The 26,525-nt window shown below is 39.1% G+C and overlaps 1 protein-coding gene across 2 annotated transcripts in view; it reads right to left on the bottom strand.

The window, feature by feature from the left end:
- Window positions 1-22,162, bottom strand: part of TRIM24 (tripartite motif containing 24) — a 120,626-nt gene extending 98,464 nt beyond the window's left edge. The window contains exon 1 of one of the 2 annotated variants that reach the window (XM_027573826.2): window positions 21,416-22,162. In XM_027573826.2, the coding sequence (XP_027429627.1) occupies window positions 21,416-21,779 (364 nt within the window). In that variant the 5' untranslated portion in view covers window positions 21,780-22,162. The remainder of the gene's footprint in view (window positions 1-21,415) is intronic. The other variant, XM_027573825.2, reaches the window with a different exon arrangement.
- Between the last annotated feature and the right edge of the window lie 4,363 nt (window positions 22,163-26,525).

The raw sequence follows: 26,525 nt of genomic DNA, 5'->3' as shown, positions 1-26,525 counted from the left end.
AGAGATTTTAAGTTTTCTATTATTAATATGTTTCTCATTATCAATTCCTCCAAAAATTTGCAAAAATTGAAGTTGTCATCAATATCCATGTATCCAATATTACATCTTCATTGAGACTTGCAGCTGTAGCACTGTAATGTGTCCTACCTCTTTAATGCTTTCTGGCCTGAGTTCTACCTTGTGCAACATCAAAATAGTGACCTCTGTTTTCTTTTTATTTGATTTGTCTGGTACATCTTTGCCTAACTTCTTCTTAACATTTCTGAGACTTTCAGTTTTGTGGTTATATGCATAGAAGACAGAACTGGATTTTGCTATGTTAGTTAACCTGAAAATATTTTTTTTCTCTTATTAGCTCAATTAAGCCCATTTACTGATATGGTCTCAATTCCGTCAGAGAAAATATAAAAATTATTTCACTGTGTGTGTTTCTTTCATTCTATTTCCTTCATACTTCTTTTGACATCTAGAGAGGTTTGGGTTTTTGTCTTAATGGTTATCTTCGTACCTTTACGTAACCTTAGTCCTCTATTAGATATGGCCTATTGATTTCCTAGTATAAATATAGAAATTAGCTCCTTCCTTCCCCTTATACCATCCCTGCACCATATACCCCCAGCATCTATTTAAAGTAATAATATCCTTTGATGCCCTGGTGAATTTCTTTAAGGCAACCAATGAACCTATTAAACCACTTCTTTGTTGTCTGAAATTTAGTATCTAATAGCTTCCTCAGGAAAGATTCATGTGAACTATATTCCTTAAGTTCTTGAGTAATTACATTGTATCTACACTGTCAGAGCACATAATGAGTATATACTACTTTGTCACCCCTTATCCCTATCACTGAATTAAGTTCTACCATTACACATAAGAATTCCCTGCAGAGGAGGCTGGGAAGATGGCAGAGGAGGAGGACCCTAAGCTCACCTCGACCCACTGATACAACTAGCTTAACACTCACATTAGATAAATAACCCAGAAAACCACCCAAAGACTGACACAACAGAGTCCACAACTAAAGGGAGAGAAAAGGCTACCTTAAAGAAGGGTGGAAGGGCGAACATGGCTTGGGAGTGAAATGGACTGTGGTCGACTGTGGTAGGGAGGATGCCCATGGCACGAAGAAAAGGCAAAAAACAGACTATCACACCAGGAAGCCCACACAGGGAAAACAAATCCCTGTAACATTTGGCTTTGAAAGTGAGAGGGGATGAATCTTATCAGTTCTTACAACAGGACTTAAAGCCTGGAAATCTAAAAATTGGTGGTGGGCTCTGCTCTTGGAGAGTATGGAGGGTACTAAAAAGCAGAGTTCCCACCCTTAAAGACACAGCAAGACAAAGAGCCAGCAGTGATACAGCATGGCAGCAACAGTTTGAAAAACACCAGGGGCAGATGGGAGGGAGAGTTATATATTCATCTCAGACCTTGACCTGGAGGGACAGGGATCCTGGGGAGACCCCTCCAGGAACAAAGGAGCTAGCAGGTGAAATGGCCATTTCTTTCACTTGCTCCCCAGGATAAACACATGATCATTTGCAGGAACCCGCAGGGCACACACTCTCCCTAACCTGCTTACACCAAGCTACCTCCCCTACCGCCCATGTTTTGGTGGATTCGCCCTTCCCAGTGATGCTTGCCTCAGTCCTAGGGCTGCAGGCTACCTCCCCCACAAGACTAGTGCAAACCCTACCCAACACCTTGTCTCTTGACCCGAGCATTTTGCAGGACCTCAGTTCCAGTAGCAGCAGTGGCAGGTCTCATTTCCCAAACAGACCAGTACATGCCTTGTTAAAACATGTCTCACCCAGCTGGGGACCAAACACTATCCACAACAGGCAAAAAGAGCCTCTCCACAGACAACTGGACTGAAGGAAAAACTGACCAGTTCTCAACAGCAGAACATACAAACTCACATAGGAGACACTGCACTTGAGTCACTAGAGGACCTCTTCTTCAGAAAGCCATTTCCTCTCAGGAGCAGGAGACATAGCTGACATTTCTAACACACAGAGACAGAGTTAGACAAAATGAGACAGTGGAATATTCCCCAAATCAATGAACAGGACCAGACCATAGCAAGAGACCCAAGCAAAATGGATGTAAGTAACATGCCTGATGGAGAATTTAAACTAATGATCATAAAGGTACTTCCTGGGCTTGAGAAAAGAATGGAAGACATCAGTGAGAACCTTACCATAGAGATAAAAGAGTTAAAAAAGAATCAATCAGAGACAAAGAGTGCAATAACTGAGGTTAGAAACATGCTTAATGCAAAGACAGCAGGCTGTAAGAAGCAGAGGAAGGAATGAATGACCTAGAAGACAAAGTAATAGAAATTAATTAAGCTGATCAAGAGAGAGAATTATGGAACATGAGAACAAAGTGAGGGAACTCAGTTGACTCCATCAAATGTAACTACGTTCATATTATAGGAATCCCAGAAGAGGAAGAGAGAGAAAAGGAGGCAGAAAATTAATCTGAAGAAATAATAGCTAAAAACTTCCCTTATCTGGGGAAGGAAACAGACATCCAGATTCAGGAGGCACAGAGAACTCCCATCAAAATCAACAACAGCAGGCCAACACCAAGACATACTGTAACTGAAATTGCTAAAATACAGTGACAAAGAAAAAAATTCTCAAAAGCAGCAAGACAAAAGAAGCCCTTAACTTATAAGGGAAAGCCCATAAGGCTAGCTGGAGATTTCTCAACAGAAACTTGGCAAGCCTGAAGGGCGTGGCATGATATATACAAAGTGCTGAGTGGGAAAAATCTGCAGCCAAGAATACTCTCTATCCAGCAAGGCTATCATTCAGAATAGAAGGAGAGAGAAAGAGTTTCCCAGACAAACCAAAATTAAAGGAGTTCGTGACCACTAAACCAGCACTGCAAGAAATAATTGAAGGGGACTCTTCCAGTGGAAAGGAAAGACCAAAAGTGACAGCATAAAGGCAGGAAACACAAAACCAGTAGCACTGAATATTTCTGTAAAAATCAGTCAAGGAACTCACCCAAAAAAAGGACATAAAATATAAAAACATATCCCTAAAACGTTGGGGAGGAGAGAATAGTGGGTTCAAACTTGAACGATCATCAACTTAATACACACTGCTGTGTGCAGAAGACGCTATATACACAAACCTAATGGCACCCCATATTAAAAACCACTAATAAACATGCAAAGAATAAAGAGAAAGAACTCCAAATATATCACTAAAGAAAATCAGCAACACAAGAGAGAAAGACAAGAAAGAATCCGAGAAAATCTCCAGAAACAGCCACAAAACAAGTAATAAAATGGCACTAAATGCACACTATCAATAATTACTTTGAATGTACATGGAGTAAACACTCTAATCAAAAGGCATAGGGTGGGACACCTTGGTGGCACAGTTGGCTGGTGAAGTGTTTGAATCTTGGTTTTGCCTCAGTTCATGATCTCATGGGTCGTGAGATCGAGCCCCGTGTCAGGCTCCATGCTTAGCATTGCGGTCTCCTTGAGCTCCTCTCTCCCTCTTCCTCTGCTCCATCCCCCCACGTGCTCCCCCCAAAAATAAAGAAATAAATCTTAAAAAAAAAGACAGAGGGTGACAGAATGGATTAAAAAGAAAAAAACAAACCATCTATATGCTGCCTACGAGAGACTCATTTTAGACGTAAAGACGTAAAGACGTAAAGACCTGCAGATTGAAAGTGAGGAGATGTAGAAACATTTATCATGCAAATGGATGTCAAAAGAAGGCCAAAGCAGCAATACTTATATCGGACAAACTAGACTTTAAAACAAAGACTGTAACAAGAGACAAAGAAGAGCACTATGTAATAATAAAGGGAATATTCCAACAAGAAGATATAACAATTGCAAATATTTATGCATCCAACACTGAAGCACCCAAATATATAAAACAATAACAAACATAAAGGAAGTCATTGATAATAATACAATCATAGTAGAGGACTTTAACATCTCACTTACATCAATGGACAGGACATCTAAACAGAAAATAAACAATCATGGTTCTTTGAAAAAATTAGTAAAATCAATCAACCTCTAGCCAGACTTATCAAAAAGAGAAAGGACCCAAATAAATAAAATCACAAATGAGAGGGGAGAAATAACAACCAACATCACAGAAATGCAATTATAAGGGAATATTACGAGAAATTATATGCCAACAAATTGGACAACCTGGAAGGAATGGATCAATTCCTAGATACAGAAATTACCAAAAATGAAATAAGAAGAAAAAGAAAATGAACAGACTAATAACTGGCAATGAAATTGACTCAGTAATCAAAAAAACTCTGAACAAACAAAAGTCCAGGAGCAAGCGGCTTCATAGGTGAATTCTACCAATCATTTAAGGAGTTAACACCTATTCTTCTCAAACTATTCCAAAAAATAGAAGAGGAAGAAAGCTTTCAAATTCATTCTATGAGGCCAACATTATCCTGAAAGTAAAACCAGATAAGATACCACAAAATAGTGCACCTGGGTGGCTCAGTTGGTTAAGCAACTGAGGTCATGATCCTGGAGTCCCAGGATGGAGTCCCACATTGGGCTCCCTGCTCAGCAGGGAATCTGCTTCTGCTTCTCCCTCTGACCCTCCCCCCTCTCATGCTCTCTCACTCTCAAATAAATAAATAAAATCTTAAAAAAAAAAAAAAGATACCACAAAATAAAAGAGAACTACAGGCCAGTATCTCTGATGAACTAGATGCAAAAATGCTCAACAAAATATTAGCACACTGAATCCAACAATACTTAAATCATTCATCTCAATCAAGTGGGACTTATTCCCAGGATGCAAGCATGGTTCAATCAATGTGATACATCACATCACTAAGAGAAAGGATAAAAACCATATGATCATTTCAACAGATTCAGAAAAAGCACATGACAATGTATAACATCCAGTCTCCATAAAAAAACCCTGAACGAACTAGGTCTAGAGGGAACATAACCTCAACATAATAAAAGGCCTTAAATGAAAAACTGATAGGCAACATCATACTCAATGGGGAAAAACTGAAAGCTTTTCCCCTAAGGTCAGGAACAAAACAATGATGTCCACTCTTACCATTTTTATTCAACAAAGTACTGGAAGTCCTAGCCACGGCAGTCAGACAATAAAAAGAAATGAAAGGCATCCAAATTGGTGAGGAAGAAGTCAAACTTTCACTATTTGCAGATGACATGATACTAAATATAGAAATCCCTAAAGATTCTACCAAAAAACTACCAGAACTGAATTCATTAAGGTCATAGGATACAAAATCAATGTACAGAAATTTGTTGCATTTTTATACAGTAATGATGAAACAACAGAGAGAGTGAAATTAAGAAAACAATCCCATTTACAATTGCACCAAAAACAATAACTAGGAATAAACTTAACCGAAGAGGTGAAACACTTGAACTCAAAACTACAAAACACTGATGAAAGAAATCAAAGATGACACAAAGAAATGGAAAGGCATTCTGTGCTCATGGGTTGGAAGAACAATTACTGTTAAATGTCTACACTACCAAAAGCAATCTACAGATTTAATGCAATCCCTATCAAAATACCAAAAATACCAGTATTTTTCACAGAGCTAGAACAAGAAATTCTAAAATCTGCATGGAACCAAAAAGACCCCAAATAGCCAAAGCAATCTTGAAAATGAAAAGCAAAACTGGAGGTATCACAATTCCAGACTTTAAGTTATATTACAAAGCTGTAGTAATCATAAAAGTATGGTACTGGCACAAAATAGACACACAGATCAATGGAACAGAATAGAAAACCCAGAAACAATCCCACAACTATATGGTTAATTAATCTTCAACAAAGCAAGAAAGAATATCCAGTGGCAAAAAGACTGTCTCTTCAACAAATGGTGTTGGGAAAACTAGGCAGCTACATGCAAAAGAATGAAACCAGCCCGCTTTTTAAACCATACACAAAAATAAAGTCAAAATGGATTAAAGACCTAAATGTGAGACTGAAACCATAAAAATCCTAGAAGAGAGCACAGGCAGTAATTTCTCTGACATCAATCATAGCAACATTTTTCTTAGCTATGTCTGCTGAGGCAATGAAAACAAAAGCAAAAATAAATTATTGGGACTACATCAAAATAAAAAGCTTCCACACAGCAAACAATCAGCAAAACTGAAAGGCAACATACAGAATGGGAGAAGATATTTGTAAACAACATACCTGATAGAGGGTTAGTATCCAAAATAATAGAACTTCTAAAACTCAATACTAAAAAAAAAAAAAAATTAAAAAATAGGCAGAAGAGATGAACAGACATTTCTCTACAGAAGACATGCAGATTACCAAAAGACACATGAAAAGGTGCTCAACATCACCATCATCGGGGAAATGCAAATCAAAAGCGCAATAAAGTATCACTTCACACCTGTTAGAATGGTTAAAATCAAAAACACAAGTGTTGGCAAAGATGTAGAGAAAAAGGAACATCTGTTGGTGGGAATGCAAATTGGTACAGCCACTGTGGAACACAGCATGGAGTTTCTTTGAAAATTTAAAAACAGAATTACCCTGTGATCCGATAATTCTACTACTGGATTTTTAACCAAACAATATAAAAACACTAATTCAAAAAGATATATGGAACTCTATGTTTACTGCGGCATTATTTACAATAGCCAAATTACAGAAGCAGCCCAAGTGTCCACCAATGGATGAATGGATAAAGAAAAGGTACATACACACACACACACACACACACACACACACACACACAATGGGAAATTACTCAGCCGTAAAAAAGAATGAAATCTTTGCCATTTGCAATAACATGGATGAATCTGGAGGGCATAATGCTAAGTGAAAGAAGTTAGTCAGAGGAAGACAAATACCATATGATTTCACTCATATGTGAAATTTAAGAAAACAAATGAACAAAGAAAAAAAAAAAAGACAAACCAAAAAACAGACTCTCAACTATAGAGAACAAACTGATGGTTACCAGAAGGGAGGTGGTTGGGGAATGGGTGGAACAGGTGATAGAGATTAAAGAGTATACTTATCATGAGGAACACTGAGTAACGTACAGAAATGTTGAATCACCATACTGTACACTTGAAACTAATATAACACGGTATGTTAACTATACTGGAATTAATATAAAAAACTTAATTTAAAAAAATGAAAAAAAAAAAAAAAAAAAAAAAGAATTCCCTGCAGACCATCTTGCCTATTGTTTTCCTGCTAAAAGATCTCTCGGCATTAATATAAAGACTCAACAGCATGGTATTGGTGGTAAAAACAAACTGATCCACAGAACAGAAAGCCCAAAAATAAACCCAGATGTACATGGACAAATGATAATTGACAAAGGCAATGCAGTAGGAGAAAGGATGGTTTTTTCAACAGCAGTGGTGAAAAAATTAAATACATGTAAAATGAACTTGGATCCATACTTCATATCTCATATAAAATTAACTCAAAATGGATCATAGATCTAAACATAAAACTTAAAACTATGAAACTTCAAGGGGAAAACATTTATGTTAGGTAATGATTTCTTAGATACCAAACAAAAGAAAAATTCATAAAAGATAAATTGGACTTCACTAAGGAATTGGGGCTCCCTGGAGAAACAACCAAGGCTGGTACGGAAAAGCACAAGGTGAACCTAGAAACTCCTTGGTTTGCCAGCAAGGTAAGACGTACTCTAAAGTCAACAGGGGCATGTCAAAGGACAAGATTTCAACTTGAAGGGGTTTCTACTGCCCAAACTGGAACAATGTGGTTATCAAAATAAATAATGAAAGGAATGGTTTATAACATATTATATAAAAAAATTTAACAAGCCCACAATAAATAAATGGAAAAGGAAACTCTCATCCATACAGTAGAATATCAATAAGAAGAGAGTGACAGAAAATTCACCATTTTGCAACATCACTATAATAAATGATGAGGGGAAGAATCAACAGTGGATGCTATCTACGGTTTCTGGGAATAGAACACTCACACAGACCCCAAAGTATCTCACAGAAGGTTACTTATTAATTATAAAGGGGGGAAAAAAAGATATCTGTAAAGTGGAGAAATCTGGCTGTTCAAACCAGTGATCAAAGCCAAACACCCAACAACAATGGGACAGAATGATATCATGGTTTCCTAAAGTGAAGCACCTAAGAGGACACATTACATTTGCCAACAACGATGCACCAGGCTAGGTACAATAAGGAGAGAAATGAAACATTAAGTTTGAAAAAACAACGTTTGACATAAATAATTATTAACGACATCAAGGAACTGGGATAACAAGGATGGCTAGTAAGAAGCTGAGACAATACTCAAGAATATACCAGGAGATACGACAATTATGACACCTAACAGCCACTACCCCTCAGGCGGGGACAGAGTGCCCAAGTTCAGACCTGATATCAGATCCTGTTAGAAAAGATAACACCCATTGCTCACACTCTGGTTCTGCATCCGTGGGATCTGCTGGAAATTCACCCTCTGGAACTTATCCACAAATCTATCCTATGGTACATGCGAGCAATCTGTGTCCTGATTTCCCCACCACCAAAGGGGGAAAAGCTGCTGTGAAGGACACTACTGTGACAACTGGCAAAATCTGAATATAGACTATGTATTAGATAATAGCATTGTATTAATGTCAAATATCCTGAATTTGGTAATTATACTGTGGTTATAGAGGATTATCCTTGCATATATCAAAACTCATCAACTTGTACATTTTAAATATGTGCTGCTTACTGTATGTTACCCTTATCTCAGTAAATCTGAAAGAAAACAACCTTCTAAAAAAGAGAATCTATACTTCAGAGACACATTGACATATTTGGGGCTCAAGTGTCACGTCTACAACCTACTCCCATATAAATCAGAAAAAATAACACTAAGTATACTGACTTGAGAAATAAAGAAAATGCAGCAAAATCTAGAATCCTTAGGAAGGGCTCATAGGAACAGTACTTTCAAAGTTCTTACATGTGGTCTTTATGCTTAAACATCAGTTGGCTGGGTAAGTGCCTCAATTCACTTTTTTTTTTTTTCTGTAAAAATCTTAAAAATCTTTACCCCCCAGTCTTCCAGATTCAAGTACCAATGTTGGAGAGTCTAATGATAATCTGGCATTCTTTCCACCTAACTGATCCAGTCTTTGTGTGTAGATGCCCAAAGTATTATTTTTTTTCTTTTAAAGCCCTGGAACATGTTTCAGTGGTGGCTGTTTCAAGTCTTCTAGGCACATGGTGAACCCTTATAATACAGATGTTCATCTTTCTTTAAACAACATTCTTTTTTTCCTGTTTCTTTTTTCAAATAGTCTCCAGGTACTATTATTAATGTCCATATATTTATGTGCATCTGCATATCACATCTTCTTTTCACTTTATGAATTTCTTTTATCTCTTTACTTGATTTGTTTTCACTTGTTCTTTTCCATCATTTCTTTTACGGTACTTTCTAGAGAGTCTCCTCATTCAAGAACTTTCTGGTTCATCTTCATTTCTGAAAAATTTCTAATTCATTCCTTAAGTCTGTCAGTTTTTCTTTTCATGATCTCCTATGGCGTAGGAGCTCATTTCTAAACATTTCTATACTGTTTTTTCATAACATATTATTTAATTTTCTCAGCTCATTTTGTAGTAATAGGTTTCATTATATCTCTGCTTTAAGACCAAAGTATACTGCTATCTTCATTTCTTTAGATTTGTTATTCAGAGGACTGTTGTCATCTTTTTTCTAATACTATCTTTCAGTAGTATAAAATTACAGTACTTTCTACAAATCACATTATAGAATGGGTTTTCCTATACTTTTAAGTTTCCTATCTAGGATTTGTAAACAGACTAAGATAGCTTTCCTAGATTCAGAGTTCTAAGGTTTCCTCTTACGTTGTTATCACAAATATTCAAACCTATGGTACTTTATAAGCACTTCCCTAAGACTTTGTGAGATCTGCCTCCTCCAGTGCCCCCCTGCCACATGTATCATTTTCTCTTCTTTGCCCCTAAATTCCTACTCTCATCAAATCTTGTTTATTTGCAGCAGTTTCTTCTCAGTGTGGGGCTCTTTTCTTTCACTGAATATTTCTAAGAATCTCAGGAACTAGGCTGCCGCAGCTCCCTCATACTTTCTGGTGGCAAACGGTCTCATTTCAAACCCTATAAGCAGTTTGTGGACCACACTTTGAATAGCACTGCCTAAAATACTCTGTTTCTTCAGAGAAGTGCTGGGTAGCATTATAAGGCAGACAGGTATCACTACAATGTATGATCTCTAGCAGCAAGTGGGCCTCAACAAGACCTGCAATCATGCTACATTTTACTGGAAAATGCAATCCACTCTGAACACACACAGAAAAATCTTCTATCCATACACCTATTCTTGCCTTCTCTCCTTTTCATAACAAAATGTCTCTCCTATCCAAAGTCACCAATCTCTCCACCTATGCCTTGGATCAATCCTATCCTGCCTTCTCAGAACCCTCACACACTCACTTACAAATCCCTTCTTTGGTATATGCGATAGCTAACTTGATTGAACTCTTCCACTTACATATATACATGCTTAAGCCTTTCCTATTTACAAAAAGGCAATAAACAAGAAACGCTCCTTAACTCCATTTTTCTCCCCAAGTATTGCCTATCCCTTTTAACTTCTCCACAGAGTTGTCTTAACTTCCCACCCATTGTAAAACCTACCCCTGTAGGGTTTCCCCTTCTACGTCTCCACCAAAATATGCTTTTGCACAACTGCCATGTTTCTAACACTAAAAATGTTTTTGGCCTCTCTTATTTGACCCTGCAATAACAACACACTGTGAAACACCACTGCCTTTGTTAATTCTTTCCTTCCTTGGCTTCCATGACTCTACATTTTCCTGGTTTTCTCGTACCTCTTCTCAATCTCCTTTCTAGGTTTCCATCCCATATATCCATTACATATCTGAATTCCTAAAGTCTTGTCCTAGGTGATCTCCTCACTCTAATCTCCAGAGAAGGGAAAGGAACAGAGGACAACAGGAGACCAAAAATGAAGGGTCAGAGAAGTGGGAGGAAACCTTAATACCAAAAAATAGGTGGGAAAGTGAGCTGAGAAAATTAGTAAAAGCAAGTTAAGGCACATGACACACAAGTCAAGTATAGAAGATTGATGAGGGCCAGAAGAAACATAAATCAACATGCACCAGTACAAAGAGACAGATACTAAGAATGTCATGTGCGAGAGGCTCTCCTCCTGGTCAACCTTAATGCTGAATACACAGTCAAGAGATCCCAGAAAGACTATTCTCATAATCGAGGTAAAATAAAGACCTGGTAGTTATGATTCCCAGTTACTATATATGACAGTTTTCTTTTAAATGTATTGTATCACGGCAAGAGTATCTATGGACTACGTATTTTAGAAAAAATCAGAACAAAGTTCCTTGAGGAGTCCTGTATTTTTAAAACTTAGAAGAGGATTTGAAAACCATTTTTAAAGATGAGATAAACAGAGAAAAACACTGAGGCAATTCAGCTGATAGTTATGTTCACATGTTGTTTTAAACACAAGTATTTGAACATGCACCTATATATTTATTATGTATATATACTATGGAACTGGTATATCCTGTATATAATAAATCACACAAACAAGACATTTTGAAAGAATAAAATCAGGGTAAAATATTTTTAAATGTCTCGCTAATCATGGAGCTTCATACCACTATTCTCTAACGGTCCAAGATGTATTATACATTTAAGGCATAGTTCATCATTAATACAGAGGATGTCAATCAATTTCAAAGAGTCTTCTCAGTGATTCTGAAACTTTTAGGCCCAATTATTAGATTTGGCTAGAAAATCACTTATGTTAACCTCACAAGACTGATAATGAGCCTATAAAATATCAATTCTGCCACTCTAAAGCTGTTATGCTTACAAATTAGTATTATCTTTATCATAGCTGAAAATGAGATTTCAAATGTTCAAATAATTTAGGGCTGGTGGAAAATCACGATTCCCATCAACTCCATACACCTGATAAAACGAGAAACAAAATGGAGCAGCAACAAAAACAGCTTTCTATAGAATACAGATCTCCTTGCTGGCTAATCCATCACTGATTGCATATTCAGGTTCCAGGAAATGACAAGTATCTATTCCTCTATGTAACACTAAAGAAATCATCAAATATGGGAAGCCCCAAGGAGCCTTCTGTATTTTCCTAAACTGGGGAGGAGACAAGTTATCAGCATCCAACCTTGATGACAGACTTAAATGAACCCCCTATGCTATTAATTGGAGTTGGGGATCACTTTTTATGGCCATTACACATGTGCCCTACATCCTACAACTTAGGGACTCTCCAGGCTGCTGAACTGAGGGGCTTTTGTGAGCGGCCTCCATATGGGAATTCCCTAGGAACTGAGATTACAGGGTTTTATGTCAGGGTCCTGATAATGGCCTACCATGATCTTCAATTTTTGACAGTCATTTTAGTTAAAAACAGAGGCTACAATCCATAAGCCGACTTATCAAAGAACATGTAAATTGTATTACAATATGTGTGTGTGTTTGTGTGTGTGGAGTGTGTAGGGGTGGAGTGGGTCTGCAGTATAGAAATCCTATTACCTCCAGGGCAGCTGTGTACAGTTTGATCGGCTGTACAGCCCAAGGGACTACTTAATTTAAGAGGGCAAATGGAGATTAATATGCATTCCACTTCCTATGCCATGTAGTCCTTGGTGCTACATATGTCAAAAGGACATATATTCCTAATTCATACAAAGTTACCTTTAGGACTTGCAGCAGCCCTCATTCCTCCTCCTTAGAATACTTTGTATGCCATATGTGAAATGTAGCCATTTGACATGCTTTTTCATGTGACCATGACATTCTACTTATCAAGTACTTTAACGCTTAACTTAAGTTCTAATGTTTTCCCTCAACTCAATTATGTTACCTCATAATGCGTGACACACATCCCATTCTGGAGACTACTGGTCTAGTACGTACTTGAAAATGCAGAAGTAAATTTGAGAAAGGGGTCAAGGTTATAGGAAGAAATGTAGGGCTCATGCATCTAGGATGAGAGTTTAACTTGGTGAGATCTCTAAGGAAAATTAAAAAGATAAAAATCTAGAGATCTAAGAACCAAATTACCCACATGTGAGTGTATTTAAAAGGTGCAATGCAATTTAAAAATGGTATTTTGACATCAACTCTCCACCAGGACAGAGTAACCAGTACCAAGACAAGTTTGCCTGCCATGAACAACTGTATGTAACTGGGAAGAATATACAAGGCAACTGTCTTCAGGCACTGGAAAATAGGCAATGAGGACTCTGATCCCTGGAAAGGGGAATTCAGGAGGTGAACCCCTAACATATCTTGATTCTCTGCCTGGAGTCTATTTCCCAGCCACAATGTGGGGAGCTAGAGCCTAAGCAGAACATAGCTTAAAAGGCCAGAGGAAAATTTGGGGCTTGAAACAAATTAAACCCTAGAGAGAAGAGAGCTGCAAAGAGTGAGGGTGCCAGTAGTCTCTCTAGGGTTTCTCAAAGTCCTTGGCTGAAGGCTACCATGCATGTGCACAGCAAGACTTTGGGACGCTTACCAGAGAACAGTAGCTAAGGGATTGAGAAAAGCAAAGATACTAGAGGCCCAGCAGGAACAAAGAGAAAACAAATTTTTAAAAAGTAGACTTAAGCTTGACCATACTAATAATTACTTAAAATGTAAATGGATTAAAGAATAAAAGCAAAATTTACAGGTTGGATAACAAAGCAAGACACAACTATTCACTATCTGCAAGAGACCTACTTTAAATAGAAAGGTTAAAAGCAAAAGAATGGAAAAATATACCATTCAAACAGAGGTAAGAAAACTGGTGTAGTTGTATTAACCTAAGACAACGCAGACTTCTTGAAAAAGTAGTACGAGAGATAAAGAACATTTCATGGTGTTAAAAAGGGCAGGCAACTAATCAATAAGACAAAGCTTCAAAATATCTGCAGCAAAAACTAACCAGGATTAAAGGAATAAAAAGGTCAACAATCATGAGATTTTAACATTCTTCTCTCTGTAACTGAGAGAAGTAGACAAAAAAAAAAAAAAAAAGAAAGAAAACCAAACCAAAACAAAGATTTTTACAACACTATCAACCAACTTGACCTAACTGACATTTATAGAACACTACACCAAACAACTGTGGATAGAATTTAAATTTTTTTCAAATATACATAGAACCTTCACCAAGATAAACAATATGTTATAAGGACATCAAATGTCTCAATAACTTCTAAAGATTTAAGTCTTACAGAGTACTTTTTTTCTTACTACAATGGAATAAGCTATACAGAAAATCCCCATATACCTTTAAATTAACACATTTCTAAGCAACCCATCAGTCACAGAAGAATCACAGGAAAAATTTTAAAATATTTTAATAGAACATTAATAAAAACACAAAATTTGTTTGAGGTGGCCAACACATGCTGAGAGAAAATTATACCTTTAAAGCAGAGATAAACAATAAATAAAATTAACAAAGCCAAAAGTTAGTAGATAAGTCCTTAAGAATAGCAAACAAGAGAAAAGAGCAAACACTACAAGCAGAAACAAAAGAGGTCCGGGACATTGTTCAGGCCTTGAAAACATTAAAAGGGAAAGGGAGTATGTAGAATATATGTTAAAAATGCACCAATTGTATGAAACAGAAAATTTTCAACTTATCAAAATGGATTCATGAAGAAATATAAAATCTGAAGAGCCCTGTTTCAAGTAAAGACACTGAATTCCTAATCAAAAACCTTCTCATAATGAAAACTCCAAACCCAGATGGATTGTCAAATATTTAAAAAATTAATACTAACTTAAAAAAACCTCTTTCAGAAAATTAGAGATGGAACACTTTACTCATTTTGAGGACAGTTATTATCTTGATGCCAAAATCAGATAAAGATACAAGGAAACTCTATCACCAATATTCCTCATGAACATAAAAAAGTCGCTAAAATATTAGCAAATCAAATCCACAAGTACACAAACATGGTGACCAAGTAGAATATATCCCAATAATGCAAGATAGGTTTAACATCTGAAAATCAACATAATTCACAACATCAACAGAAAAAAAGAGAAAACCCAGATGATCACTTTAACAGATGCAGAAAATGCATTTGACAAAATTCATCATCTAACACAAAATCCTCAGCACACTACGAATAGAAGAGATCTTCTTAATTGTGATAATGGGCATCTGTAAACAGCTAGTAGATCTAACATATTAATGGTGAACAACTAACGTTATCCTCCTAAGATCAGGAATAAGGCAAGGATGTCATCTCTCATTTAATAGTGAAATTAAACTTCTATTCAATACTGTACTGGAGGTCCTACCTAGTGCAGTAAGGGAAGAAAATGACAGAAATTAGGAATTGAAAGAAAGAAGTACAACTATCTACCTGTGAGCAACAGGATAGTCTCCGAAGAAAATCTTAAGACAAAAAAACTATTGAGATTTAATCATTGAATTTAGCAAGATAATGGGATACAATCAATATACAAAAGCCAATTGTATTTTAGCTAGCAACAATTGGAAATGATATTTTTTAAAAACACCAGTATCATTAAACATTATCATAAAATATTTTGGAATAAACTTCACAAATATTGTGCAAGACTACTATGATAAAATAGTGCTGAGAGAAATTAAAGATCTAAATAGGAGATAAAACATGTTTATAGATAGGGATAGTCAATATTGTTAGATCATTCTCCCGAGTGGTATCTGGATTTAATGCAATTCTAATCAAAATCATAGCAGGCTTTTGTGTAGAAATTAACAAGTGGATTCTAAAATTTATGAAGAAATGTAAATTACTTCAAAGAGCAAAACAATTTTGAAAAAGAACAAAACTGTCCAATTGAAAATTTGCTTTAAAAGCTATAGCAATAGGGGCACCTGGGTGGCTCAGTCGGTTAAGCGTCTGATTTCGGCTCAGGTCATGATCCCAGGGACCTGGGATGGAGTCCCACATCAGGCTCCCTGCCCAGCCGGGAGTCTGCTTGGGCTTCTCCCTCTTCCTCTGACCCTCCCCCTGCTCATGCTTCCGCACTCTCTGGCACTCTCACATAAGTAAATAAAATCTTAAAAAAAAAAAAAAAAAGCTACAGCAATAAAAAAACAAAACAAAACCCCAAACACTTATTACTGAATGGATAGCTCAAAAGAACAGAAAAGTGTATAGCAATAGGATCATACCTGTATGTTCAACTGATTTTTTACAAAAATGCCAAAGTGATGTAATGGGAAAAGTACCCTTTTCAATAAATGATACTTTAACATATGGTTAAAAACATGAATCTCAACCCTTATACCTAATACAAAAATTGCTCAAAATAGATGACACATCTAAATATAAAAACCAAAACTATAAAAATACTGCAAGTACAAAATCTTAGTAAACTTACGGTAGGCAAAGAATTGTTAGATAGAACACAAAAATTACTAACTATAAATGAAAAAAGGGGCACCTGGGTGGCTCAGTCGTTAAGCATCTGCCTTTGACTCAGGCCATGATCCCAGCACCCTGGGATTGAGCCCCTCTATAGGGCTCCCTGCTCAGCGGGAAGCCTGCTTCTCCCTCTCCCACTCCCCTGCTTATGTTCTCTCTCTTGCTCTCTCTCTCTGTCAAATAAAAATCTTTTAAAAATTTAAGAAAAAAATAGAAAAAAATTGACAAATCAGACTTAATCAAAATTTAAAACTTCAGCTCTTCAAAAGACACCATTAAGAAAATGAACAGGCAAGGTACAGAAGTAAATATGTGTAATACACGTATTTAACAGAGGACCAGGATACAGAATGTATATAAAGAATATTTACTTTTCAGTAATGTAACCCATTACCTAATTTTAAAAATCTACAAAAGATAAACTGAAATTTTACCAAAAAGCTGTAATAGCTAATAAGCACAGGAAAAGATGCTCATCATTATTCATCGGGGAAATGAAAATTAAAGCCATGAGACTCCCCTTTGCACATACTAGAATGACTAAAATTAAATACTAACACCCAAATTGGCGAGGATGTGAACCAACTGGAACTCTCATACGTTGCTGGAGGGAATGCAAAACAGTACACCAGTGTAAATACACATTTATGATGCAAACAAGAAATTCCAAGTATTTACCCAAGGAAATGAAAACATATCCACATAATGACTTGTCTACAAATATTTATAACAGTTTTATTCATAATAGCCCCAAATTGAAAACAGTAGTATAGTTTCCATTAACAGGTGAATACTATATATAGAACTGTTTGTGTACAAAACTGGTAGGCAATATGGATCAATCTTAAATAGTATTAATTCTCTGACATTATATCTTGTACTCACAAGGTGATTTATACTTCTTACCAAGAACCCAAAGAAATCAGATCCCAGAATTGACAATTACATCTTACAGACTGCCAGTTAGTATAGAAGTCTAAGAAAACTGATGGTTTCTTATTTTTTACTCTCCCTGGACGAATAACATGACCCTTTTCAAGAGTATGCTCAGTATTCTTTTAAAAATAGCTTAGGGTTGGGGGATGGGGTAATTGGGTGATGGGCATTAAGGAGGGCACGTGATGTGATGAGCACTGGGAGTTATACGCAACAGATAAATTATTGAACACTACATCTGAAACTACAGATGTACTATATGTTGGCTAATTCAATTTAAATAAAATTAAAGAGGAAAAAAATAGAGTTTGCTACTCTTTTGCTGAACACTACATCAACACCACAAAATATTGCACAATGTTGTAACATTTGTCCAAGATCAGTTTGTCTTCTGACTTCGGGTACCTATAATGTACCTAAAGAAAATCTGTTTTCTAAGCTTTTCCCTCTTTCCTGGATATAACTGCACACTAAGAAAATGACAGTCACATCTAAGGTAGTCATCCAACTTTAGCGTGTGGTCACTCATCCTCATTCCTTCCAACTGGCAGCCTTACAAAAGGACAGCTTTGACCCATGTTCTCAATGAGGTCTTGAGAGCTAATGTAATTGTGTCTGGGCATTTATAAATCATAACACATACCTTTCTGTTGTTATAAATTAGCTTTATTTCTTTTTCATAAAAAAAATTTTAGGATTTATTTTCTATGAATTTCATTTAGGGTAACAAGAAGCACCAAAAATTATTTAACAGAAAAATTAGGTCTGATAATGTTGAAAACTGTTATTCTATACCTTGAATTTTGGTCTTAATTTCCTAAGGAATCCTTTCATGATCAACTTTATTTTGGAATATAATACTGCTTGAACTAAAGAAACACTAGAGCTTAATATACTCTAGAATTCTAAAACTATGCCAAGTTGGGCTCTCTGGAGGGATAGGCCTAGAAATCTAATTTTTCTTTTAAAGATTTTATTTAGGGGCACCTGGGTGGCTCAGTTAGTTAAGCATCTGCCTTTGGCTCAGGTCATGATCCCAGAGTCCTGGGATAGAGCCCTGCATGGGGGCGGGGGGGGGGGGGGGGGAAGCTCCTCTCTCGCTTGCTTGCTCTCACTCTACCTCAAGTAAATAAAATCTTAAAAACAAATTAAAAAATAAAGATTTTATTTGAGAGCGAGAGCACGCGCACACAAAAGCAGGGAGGGGTAGAGGAAGAAGCAGATGCAGGCTCACGACTGAGCAGGGAGCCCGCCCCATGGGGGCTAGGATCCCAGGATCCTGAGATTATGACCTGAGCTGAAGGGAGACTCTTAACCAACTTAGCCACCCAGGTGCCCCCAGAAATCCAATTTTTTAATAAGTACACCAGTGACTCTAGTAGAGCTAAAATTTGGAAACCACTGACTAAATCTAAAAGGGAAGAGCATAACTACAACATGGTTGTGGCCTCAACAAAACTTGTTTTGTTTGGCCTATAGAATGGGTCTGTGTGCATGGGTATTTTTTTATTTACTTGCCAATATCTAATACAAAGAAAGCTCTCACAAAAATCCGGGCTTCAGACTTCTCATTAATATATATATATATATATATCCTTCAATACTGGCCCTCCCCTCTCTTGCATGACAACCTGCTGGAGCTGAGTTTACTTCCCCTCCCATGCCCTCCCTCTCCCTTCCCTATTATTTTACCCCCAAGTTCATAGTTCCCTAAATCAGATATCTAGCTTAGCTCCTGTAGGTATTATAGTTTAACCCATGATGACTGTACCCACAAGTTCATTAGGAGAATGAAGTACAGATGATCAAATGAACCCTATATATTTATGAAATGTACTGGATCAGGTTTTACTTCAGCTAGTATTAAAATAAGTTTGCAAGGAGAGAGGAAGGGAGAATATATCCAAGTCAATAAGACTCAGGATAGACACTATTTTTAATTTATTGAAAATAACCCTCTTTTTTTGTACTGTATTTAAAGTACCATTTATTAGAGACTTTGTCTTAGTATAAAAACAAAAAACATTACCTTCCAATTTAAATGCTTCCTTGGAACTCGTGCTGATAATACAAACACCAAGATAAAATACATTGAGAGACTAGAATTGCACAGAACATTTTGAGAAATCTGAAATTGAAAACTTGTCTCAGAGTCTAGTTTCAGAGCTTTTATTACCCATGTTCTCATTCATTCAGGTCTAAATGTCATGGCCAGGCACAAGATCAATCTTAATTCTAGGATTATGCAAAATTCAGATCCTAATCGGCCACTAGCCTGCTTAACCAATTAAAACATAAATAAAAGAAAACTTAAAATGTGTCTAAAAATTAAGAACTAAAATTTAAGTTTCACCTGTACTAAATTTCCAACAGGTGGGCCACATCAGAGAAAACAGTATAAAAGATCTGAGACTTCAGCCTACTTGCAAGCTAGCTTACCATGGTAGGAGATACAAAGACTCAGGGATGAGAGACAAGGGGCAGTTTATTAGTTACAATAACATAAGCCAAAGCATCAACATTTTTGCACTGGTTCCCAGAACCCCAGTTCCCACCAGGCAAGGTGAAAAGGGCCCACTGACACTTGCACAGGCAGTGGGTTGTGTTACACAAGAGGAAACCTAAGCTTAGAGAACCCCAGTCTTTTGTCATGGGCAGTAAGCATGCCTGCCTTTTACTCCAGTAGAGACATTATACTGGACCATATGCATGCCTGCTCTTTGCTCTGATGAAGACACTATCTCTATCTTCCAAGGCTGATCTTTATACAAACATCTTTTTAAAAATAGAAACAAAGGGCAGTCAGTACCTCCCTGGCAAGACCTGCAGAAACTTAGAGACCCATGGAAAATTGGCTCCCTCAACTAGATAGTTTGTAACATATAATCAAATGAAGAGTCTAACACTACTATTTATAGCATCAATTTCATATACCTTTTGACCTAGCCTCAATTATTTAATTAGCATTTTATCTCAAATCAACTAGACCCTCTAAAAGGAAGTATATATTAAAAATTAATTATCCCCCTTTTCCCAGTTACTTTCTATTTTTAAAAATGATGTGCTCCAATATTTGCACTATTACAATTTAAAATTCTCAAGCATTCTACTAGAATAATTACTGTGCTTACTTTAACTAACTTTAAATGTTTCAAACCTGTTAACGTTAGCAATGGGAACTACCTGTCAAAAGTATCATTATACAGTAACAAATACCACAAAGAGAACAGCAACTTCAACATTTCCAGCTGTCATTCACAAAATACAAGAAAAGCCTGCACCCCAAATCACTTTGTTCTATTTCTCTTTACCCTTTACCGTTTCAAAATAAAATCTTCGAAGGAGAAAAGACAACAAAATACCGTCTCTTTTGGTTCCTTTGTCCCTAGCAGAAGGGAGAAAAATCGGGGACTCGTTAAGGTAAAGAACCCGAAACATGCAAGCCAGAAAACAGACGGCATCTGATCTGTAATCAATCACCAAAGAAAGTCACCATCACTTCATCTTCATCCCTCCCTTCCCCCCTCCAGCTCAAATAACGTGGTTATACACGAGATGATTAGGATCATATGGACCCGGACAAAGCTTTGGGGAGGCAGAGGGTAGCAGTTAACTAGACGCAGTCGGCCAAGAATCCGAGATACACTACAGCCCGCTCCAAAAGAGGTTTTCAAAAGTGCGGGTCGCACGGGCCACCCAACCCCGGAGGAGAATGCGGAGCAGCAGGAGGAGCAGCAGCGGCGCCGCCAAGTCCTCAGCGCCCGTGGAAGTTGCTCGCGGGGCGCGCGGCACGCCGCAGAGCGCGCGGGCCCTCCATGTCACTGCCGCCGACACAGACCCTCCTCCTCGCCCCTCCCCCGCCGCGCACCCCGGGCGGCGGCGACATGACAGCGGGTCGCGCCGCACAAGGGCGCTCGCCTCCCCGAGCCCCTCCCCGGGCTCCCCAGCGCCCACGGCTGGCTCTCACCTTGGGTGGCGAACGGCGAGGAGCCGCTGACCGGCGAGCCGGGGGCGGGGACGGGCGGCGGGGTCTCGGCGGAACCCAGCATGGGCGCCGGCAGCATGAGGTAGCGCTGGGGCGCGGGTAGGCAGCGCTGGCAGAAGGAGTGCAGGCAGGGCAGCAGCTTGGGCGCCCGGCTCTGGATGTTCTGGTGGCACACGGCGCAAGTGTCCAACAGGTTGAGCCGGGCCGCCTCGCCTCCGCGCTCCGAGTCGGGGCCCTGCCGACTCTCAGCCTCGTTCTCTCCGCTTGGCGCCGCCGAGGGCCCCCCGGCGGCCGCCGCCGAAGCCGCCGCGGCCGCCGTCGCCGCCTTCTCCACAGCCACCTCCATTGTCCTGCCCCCGCCGCCGCCGCCGCCGCCGCCGGGAAAGGGGGAGCGCGATCTCCGCCTGCAGCCGCCCCCGACGACCTCCTCCTCCTCCTCCTCACAGGCCGCTTGGGTGACCCGCGGGAGAGGGAGGGAGTGAGGGCGGGCCGGGCCGAAGAAGCCTCCTCAGGCCCCGGGGATCCGCCTCCCGGGTGGCGCGGCCGGAAGAAGGGGATCTGTCAGCGGGAACCGTTCCTCGCACCGGGAAGGCTGCGCCCCGTCCGCTTCGCCAACCGCCGAGGCGCTCGTCGAATCCGCCCAGCCCGCCCTCGTCTCCCCGCCTTTCTCCCTGGGCCCCCGGCCCACCTCAGGCCCCGCCCCCACCCTCCCTCTCCCAGCAACTGAGGCGACGGCAAGGAATGCGCCGCCCAATAGCCGCAGCGCCTGGCCAGAGGGCGGGGCCTGCCCAAGCCCGCGAGGCTCCGACGGCCGCGGCGGGAGGCTGGGAGGTGGGAAGGCGCTTGCCCAGCCCCGCCCCCCACCGAACTCCTAGAGCCGCGGCTTCTGATTGGGCCTTTGTGTGTGTTTCGCTCCTCTGAAAAGATTAAGGGATTATTTGTTAATGACAGACCGACTAATTCGGTCCGCCTGTGTTAGCTCCTCCTATAGGGCGGAGCTCCACCGTGTGGGCTCAAAGCGGTTAATTAAGTAACTGCTTCGAAAACTCTCGTTTTACTGCTGAAGACAGGGGTCCTGTAGGAAGAGTAAATATGGTGGGAGGGTCAAAGGATGACGAAGTAGAGACTGTGAAGAGCAAACAAGGGAAGAATTTTATAAATGGAGAAATGTTGTGTGAAAAAGATACTGGGGCAGCATGGATTTGCCACCTGAATTTACTCTTCTCCATGATGAATGACGGAACATGAAGAATAAGGGTGGAGGTTCTCTTGCAAAGTCGGAAATTTTTAAAGGATTTCCCCAGTGAAAAAGGTGATTAATTTTTAAAGTCAGCGAGTTGCTTTTCAAATAAATAAAAATGTTTTTTTCTTCAAGAAACAAATATATAAAGATTGTTTGAAAATGTCTTTATTGCATAAATACATCAATTGGAGAAATAAAAATAAATCTCAGTACTGATGTCCAAGTAATTCCTTCAAAAATTTTTTCATCCTGTCTCCCAAAACACACAGACTAATATCAGAAGGTACACACATTTTTCACTCAAAAAATGGCCAAACTTTGGGGTGCCAAGTGGGCTCAGTCAGTAGAGCATGTGACTCTTGATCTTGGGGTTGTGAGTTCAAGCCCCATCTTGAGCACGGAGACTACTTAAAAAAAAAAAAAAACAAATTTTAAGGAGCTTGAAGTATAGAAACGGGGTGGGGGAAACAAAACTTTTGTACACACATGTAAAAAAATTGTATGGAAGTGCCATTTTTAAGTACAAATGAAGTGGTACTGGACCACTGAGGAAAGAGGGATGGGGTCAGAAAAGGCCTGGTTAAAGTTGGAATGATACTGGAAGAAAAAATGGCCTGAGGGAGGGCAAACTCTAGGTAACCTGATCCTCCTTACCTTTTCCAAATTATTCCTCTCCTACTGGCCTCTTTCCCAAAACAGGTCCTAAATCCAATCACTGTAGGCCTCCAGGAGTGAAGTTCTCCTTCTTAAGGGCAGTCAAGGGCTAGCTATTTGTTTTGTATAGTGGTAGTTTCTTAAACCTTAGTTTGCATAAGAATCACCTGGCAAGCTTACTTAAAAGCAGGTTCTCGGGCTCATCCCCCTATTCAATTTTAGAAGCATCTGGTGATTGTGATCTGAGTGGTCTAGGACCACCCTTAGAAAAACAGGGGCTATCTCAAATTTCTTAACCCACTTACCATCCCTCTATGAGTTCATCCCTCTCTCAACCTATACCCCTCAAGCTGAAGCTCCCTCTACTCTCATACTTTATGCACCAGCAAATTTAACGCATCCCTGCTTTGCCCATGCTGTTCCCTTTATTTTGGAATGCTTTTCCCTCACAATTCAGATTTACCAATTGTCTCCCTAAACCACTCCACATGAAGTTCATCACTCTTTCCCCAATACTCATTCTGTGCCCCAACTTTTTGTAGCTGCACCTTGCAAATCTTTATATCCTAGTAAAGCAAATTCTGCATTATAAATTAATGATTTAATATGCTAATAATTTATTACAGAAATGGTATACAGGATTCAAGCAGACCAAAGACAAAGGGACACTAAAAGACAAAGTATCTTTTATTCCCTTTGATGATGGTGGTGGAGAAGGAAAAAATAAGGGGTAAATTGTGGAAGCTTGTTTTTGGAGAATTCCATGCAGTTTGATAACAACCCACTAGTTTAGTTTCTCACATCATCATGGATAATCAGTTTTAGGGAAAATTATCTTCCATAGTCTTAGGCTTCTAGTCTCATGTAGTTAAAACAATCATGTGTTTTACTTTGTTCAAATATATATGGCTTCTGATCCTTTTAATTCCATAAAAGGAATTTATTGTTTTAAGTGTTTTTATCATTTGATTTTCTTATCTAGATACTGTCTTCCCAAGTGCATTGCAAAAATATTTCACAGGGATCCACACTATGACAGATGATTCTTCCTTAATTGTAGCTCTCATCTATCTCCCCCTCTTGTTCTATAATGTCTCTGGCTCCCTACTTCATCCAATGATCTCCACAATTTCAGCCCTATCTGATCTCCCTGCCTGCTCATACTGTTTGCCCATATCCACTCTAAGCTCCAGCCTAATTGGATGGCTTGCCATTTTCTAAACTGCACCAACACCACCTCTACCATCCCTCTGAGAGAAAGGGTAATATTTGTCTCTGCTAGAAGAGAAGGGAGAGCAAGAGCATTTGAGGCTAGTGAGGATTTCTCATGCCCACCCCTTACATGGCAGGGATGAATAGAAATTCCAGATCTTCCAGGAAAGTTTAACAAAATCATTTTTGAGTAGAACTCTTCGAGGTTACAATACATGTCTAGGCAAGGAAGGTGTGAGATAACCCCCTTAACCCAATCTTCTATAGCTATAGAGGAATAAGGAAAAGATTTCTGCACCTTCAGGAGTAGCTGAGAGGTTTGGATAACTTGCGACCTCATTGTTAGCACAAGGATGCCTTGTGCACGGACCAAAGACTGTCTCGTTATTTCAGTGGTTTCCACAGAGGTGGCAGCAGTCAAGAACCAATACAAGCAAGGCACGTTCTGTGTATGCCATCATGAACTGATGTACTAGGATCCAGTGTCTCTTCCACGTATGCCATGGCCCTATTAAACCCTTGGGTCTTCAAATTGGCCCTAGACAGAAAGGAGAATGAATTTTTTATTGACGGATTTAAAACCCCAAATGATGACCAAAACCAAAATGGAAACAAAGCCTAAAGTAACTGAGAATATGACTAGATTAAGTTTTCTGCCATCAGGATAAAGGGTTAACTCAGTGAGCTTGGGTTACTCAAACCCTACACATTCCAAAGAAAGAACTGGTCCTTGACGGGCTCTTGGGAGATTCCCTTTGAATCTTTATCCTACCTGATAAAGGGGTTGCTGTATGCCTGAGGCTTTGGCCTTATACTCTATCAGTTTGATCACAGTTTATACTAACAGTATGACTTAGGCTCACACTGGTTTTTTATATACTTGGGGCTCTGGGCCACAGTGTGTTTGACCTCTGGAAGGCAGGAGACTGAGTAGCTAAGGTCAGTCACCTGGGTACTCCAAGCTGGTGTGACTGACCCCCAGTTAAAATCTTGGATACCAAGGCTTGGTGAATTTCCCTTGCTGGCAACACTTTACCCATGTTGTTACACAAAGTTGCTAGGGAATTAAGCCTGCTTGTGAGACTCCACTGGCAGAAGACACCTGGAAGCTCCCTCCTGGTTTCTCCTGGGCTTTGCCTATGTGCCTTTTTCCTTTACTAATTTTAATCTGTATCCTTTTGCCGTAATGACTGGTAACTGGGATATAGATGAATCTATTTTTCTGAATCTTATGAATCCTTCTAGCAAGTCATTGAAACTGAGGGTGGTCTTGGGGACAGCCAACACAAAGAGCATGTCATTTCCCCTACTAGACTGTAATTCCTTGGGCTAAGAACCATCTCTCCTCTTTTGTATTCCTTTAATATCTCACAAATTGCATGGAAGCAAAAAAAATCTAGAGCTTGGTTCCTCCTGCTTTCTTCCTTTCACCCTTTGCTTCATTCCAAGTATTTGCCTCAATTATACTCCTTTGCTCAATGGTTTTGTTTGCTTGTTTGTTTTTTGCTTCTTGTGAGCCATTTGCTGAAGAGGAAGGTCCAGGAGAGATAATTGCAGTGATTTCCCTTTTCCGTAATTACCTCCCCTCTGTAGTCATTTTTTTCTTCTGGATAAACATTGGTTTTAGAACATGAAGTGTGGAGGAAAAGAAGTCACCAAAGGGCTGGGGAGTGACCAGAGAAGGGGCATATTTATTCCCTTGTCTGAAGGACAAGAGTAATGAAGTGACCTGTAAACTGAATATTGACTCATGAGGCTTTATGGACAGATATGTTACAGACAGTTGGAGAAGTCAACTTACGTGGTGGGAGCAATACCTCTGCAGAACATTCTGAGAATATCTAAGGGCAGAGAGAAGCCCCACATTTTAATATTCTGCCAGTTCTGTGGAAGCACTTTTATTGGGTTTTATTATGAGATTAGGAATTGCAGAGGGGAAAAAGAAGAAAGAAGCAATGGAAAACTCATAGATCAAGCGCAAGT

Source organism: Zalophus californianus, chromosome 12 (genome assembly GCF_009762305.2).
Source record: "Zalophus californianus isolate mZalCal1 chromosome 12, mZalCal1.pri.v2, whole genome shotgun sequence".
NCBI classification, from domain to species: Eukaryota; Metazoa; Chordata; class Mammalia; order Carnivora; family Otariidae; genus Zalophus; species Zalophus californianus.
The sequence above is the reverse complement of the archived record's forward strand: the minus strand, read 5'-3'. Positions and strand labels throughout refer to the sequence as shown.